Below are 4,016 nucleotides of genomic sequence, written 5' to 3'. Positions count from 1 at the left end.
AAAAAAAAAAAAAAAAAAAAAAATCATCCTTACCCAGGGATTTAAATAAAAGCCACAAGTAGTCTGTCTTCCAAATGAAATCCTAACATTTCCTACCAAATCACTACCCAACCTCTATCCAAGGATCAAGCAACAAATGCTTTTGGTCTTCCCTAAGATCGAGGACTGTAGCCACAACACAGTCCAGAACTTGGAAAAAAAGAAAAGAAAGAAAGGGAGAAAGGGAGAAAGGAAGAAAGAAAGAAAGAAAGAAAGAAAGAAAGAAAGAAAGAAAGAAAGAAAGAAGAAAGAAAGAAAGAAAGAAAGAAAGAAAGAAGAAAAGAAGAAAAGAAAGAAAGAAAGAAAGAAAGAAAGAAAGAAAGAAAGAAAGAAGGGGAAAAAAAGGAAGAAACTCAATTAAGTGAGAATACTGAAGCTTCTAAGCCATCACTTTGTCGCCTTTTAAAGAAATCACAAACTTCAGTGACCTCGATCTTAAGTTTAAAATAAGATCCCATTCATTTGCCCACTGTGGAATCCGGCATACCCTCTTGGACTCCAGCTGTTCTTTCTTTTCTGATTCAGGTGACTTGGCCCAGAAGAAGCCAATAAGAGGCAAAGCAGAGAGAATATCCGAGAAGGCAGCGAACTGGGAGCCGCTCTGATGGCGGCCAAGGAGGCCCCCGTTTCGATGGCGACAGCGGTAGGAGAGCACCAGGCCCAATGACAGGAACACCAGCACGCACAGCAGGAGCTCCTTGTTGGCCAGGGTGACATCCCCGCATTTCTTATAAAAATAGGTGAAGGTAGCAATGCCAAGAAAAGTCCACATGGCTCAAAAGGCTTCTTTGGTGGCACCAGCCAAGGCTGAGGATTTTTTTTGTTTTGGGGGTCTTTTTTCCTCGGAAGGGTTTAGGTGACTAAAATGTCCCCAATACGTAGTTCTCAAAGGGGTCCGGGACACCGGCCTTACTTCTTCCAGTCAATAGTTTCAGGATCACGAGTTAGATGAGATCAATTTTTGAAATCATTGGGAGTACAAACGTATCTTAAGTTGTCCAGATCTTAAAAAGCAACATTTACAGCCTGCCTACTCCAACAGCTCCTGATTACACACTTCATTCAGCCAACTGATGGCCAGGTGGGTCTCTATTGGGCTGAGGTGTGCGAATGTTACTGTATACTTCGACGTCCACTCGTCTGGTTGTAAACGGTCTTTTGTCACCAGCAGCAGGTGCTCTGTAGGAAGAAGTCGGGGGCGTAGAAGGATCTAGGTGCTGGGAAAGCTGCCCTTAGCAACACTGCCCCGGCAGCCTTCTCCAACAAAAGATGGCCACGGCGTCCCGAAGCGCGGCAGCAGCCTGGCAGCTTCAGCCCTCCCTGGAGAATCCTCCTCAAGCTAGCCCCGACGTCACGGCCGGGAACCTGTCCGACCCACACTTGCCTTCCTCGAAGGTGAATGGCTGTCTCGGATGAGCGTCTTTTCAGAGCGAGGCGAAGGCTCCAGCCCTCTGGGTCCCCAGCATCCCTCGCGGACTGTAACCAGAGTAACCGCTGCGCGCCCCGCTCGCAGCGCGGCCCCACGCGCTTCAGCCGCCGGGCGGGCTCAGCCCAGCCGAGGGACCGGGGGGCGGGGCTCAGATCCGGCACTGCCCCTTGAACAGACCCCGCCTCCCACGCCGTCCGAACCAATGAGAGCGCGCACCGCGCGGTAGGCTGAGATGGCGCTATAGAGCGTTTGTCCAATCGTAGGCGACGCATTCCGCGCGGCGCCAGTCGCAGAGGCGCTAGGGCGATGTTGCGTGGTGCGGGGCGGGTGCGTGGGGTGGGCGTCTGCCCGGTGGGCGGATGGGGCGGTGCCCGCCCGGCTTGGCTGCCGCGGGGTCCTCAGGTCCCACCGGCCGTGGGTGGTGCTCGCTCTGGAGGAACTCCTGGTGGCCTTGAGGAGCTCAAACTTAAAAGCGAACTGCTGGAGCCATCCGGGCGGACTGGATGAGCACGGGCTGGGAAAGCGAGAAGAACGTGACACGCGGGCGAACCTGACGTAATTAGTGAACGAGGGCTAGAAAAAAAAGAAGTCAGTAGGTGGAGATGGGTCACGCCTTTAATCCAGAACTCCGGAGGCAGGAGGATCTCTGTGAGTTTAAGGCCAGCTTGGTCTGCTTAGTGTGTTCCAGACCAGTCAAAGCTACATAGTAAAATCCTGCTCGGGTTAAAGAAAGAGAGAGAAAGGAAAAAGGAAAAATGTTCTAGTCAACAGCAATCCCCAAACTGTTTAACAAGATTGTTTTATGTGTTAAGCACTATGCCAGAGCTTTGCAAACATTTATTCAACCCTTACAGGAGCCCTCCAAGAATGGCATTACCTTTGTGTTACAGAAGTAACTGAGCGGTTTATCTGCCATCGTTCATGAGACTGACTGATCATTTTATACTACCCACACCTACTACTGTCTTGTACCCGAATTTCAAGTACCATTTAATTATCAAGCTTTCATAGAATTCTTAGTTATCTATGGCTTAGGTCTCACCCTAAACACTTCTCAAATATCTTTGTTAGTTTCTGCGACCTTTTTTTTTTTTTTTTGTCATTCAAAAAGGTACAGTTGTTTAACCCGTTTATCCTTTCATAATGAAAGAAGTAAATCTCATGGAACTGCTTCCTACCAACCCTTTGCAACAGGCACAACCAACCCTATCTAGTGCCATATTTCTTTTCTTCCTTTCTTTTTTTAGATTTATTTACTTATGTATTTTGTCTACATGTGTGTCTGCACTTCGGAAAAAGGCACTGGATCCCATGGGGCTACAGTAATAGACAGTTGTGAGCAGCCATGTGAGTGCTAGGACCTTGAACTGGGGACCTCTGACAGAGCAGCCATTGCTCTTAACAGTTGAGCCATCTCTCTGGCCCTAACACCACATTCCTAATGAGCGTCTCTCCATATTCTTAATGAAATATATCCTCAATCCAACCAACAGTAAGCTGAAATTCTAGGCAATTTAAAGAGTCTTTTGTTTGTTAGTTTGTTGTTGTTTCAAGACAGGGTTTCTCTGTGTAGCCCTGGCTGTCCTGGAACTCACTCTGTAGACCAGACTGGCCTGGAACTCAGAAATCCACCTGCCTCTGCCTCCCAAGTGCTGGGATTAAAGGCCACCACTGCCCGGCTAGAAGTCTTAACCTTCCTAAATGTCTAACACCTTTGGGCACTAGTAGGAAAAAATAAGATGTATCTCGTACTCTCAAAAAGCAGCATTTCACAGAACATAGGATGAGATCTTGGTGGTCAGTTCCATGTGCCCAGCGTACAAACAGGCAAACTAAAACTGTCACTCCTGAAGCTAAGGAACTGTGGCCAAAGGTAAAACACAGAATTAACTCAGGGGAAAGACTTGTGTCCACGTTGAAAAATAGAACTCAGAATCCTTCCTATTATTCTGATTTTGGCCAAGACAATGATAATCCACTTGGTTGGACACAGATTAGAACATAACAGTCACTGATTAAGTATCAATCTCTTGACTCAAAGCTTTAACACTCTGTCCCACTTCCATAACAAGTCAGCAGGCCGCAGGCACAGTATTAGGAAATATCTATAAGCCTGGCAGGAATGGTGCTCTAGAAAGAACTTTAATGATACGCTAGCCACTGGTTACACACTGCTCTTCAGATCCCTACAGGTAGCTGGTGCGATAGAGGGAATGGGTCTGAAGTTTCATCCCTCTGAATCAAGTTAAGAAAATTCTAGTTTCAGTAAAAGTTATAAATAGGCATATAAATAGTTCCTTTATTTTTTCAGAAGAGAGGGCTTCCATCTAGTCCACCTTTGCTAATATTATAGGCGAATCTGAAATGTGCTATATAGACAGATCTGAGATATTTAGACCTGTGAGTTTAGGGCCAAATTACAAATTTATGGCTCTGAGTTAATTATTAGGGTGATTTTAAAGAAAAGGATTGAGAGTAGATTATAGATAATAGTCCAGATTACTTTACATAGATAGTTGGTTTTCAAAAACATCAGAAATCCACAAAA

The 4,016-nt window shown here is 46.3% G+C and overlaps 2 protein-coding genes across 2 annotated transcripts in view; both read right to left on the bottom strand.

Moving 5' to 3' along the window:
- The window catches only part of Sqle (squalene epoxidase), a 16,456-nt gene extending 14,863 nt beyond the window's left edge, over nt 1-1,593 (bottom strand). The window contains exon 1 of the mRNA XM_031359664.1: nt 527-1,593. Coding sequence (XP_031215524.1) covers nt 527-811 — 285 coding nt within the window. The 5' untranslated portion in view covers nt 812-1,593. The remainder of the gene's footprint in view (nt 1-526) is intronic.
- LOC116082753 lies at nt 890-1,956 on the bottom strand. Its single transcript, XM_031359673.1, has 2 exons — nt 1,424-1,956; nt 890-1,218 (listed from the first exon to the last, which is right to left on the bottom strand). Exons 1-2 carry the CDS (start codon nt 1,738-1,740, stop codon nt 1,098-1,100), a joined length of 438 nt encoding a protein of 145 aa, XP_031215533.1. The 5' UTR covers nt 1,741-1,956; the 3' UTR covers nt 890-1,097.
- Between the last annotated feature and the right edge of the window lie 2,060 nt (nt 1,957-4,016).

This window comes from Mastomys coucha, unplaced genomic scaffold, assembly GCF_008632895.1.
Source record: "Mastomys coucha isolate ucsf_1 unplaced genomic scaffold, UCSF_Mcou_1 pScaffold7, whole genome shotgun sequence".
Classification (NCBI taxonomy): Eukaryota; Metazoa; Chordata; class Mammalia; order Rodentia; family Muridae; genus Mastomys; species Mastomys coucha.
The sequence above is the reverse complement of the archived record's forward strand: the minus strand, read 5'-3'. Positions and strand labels throughout refer to the sequence as shown.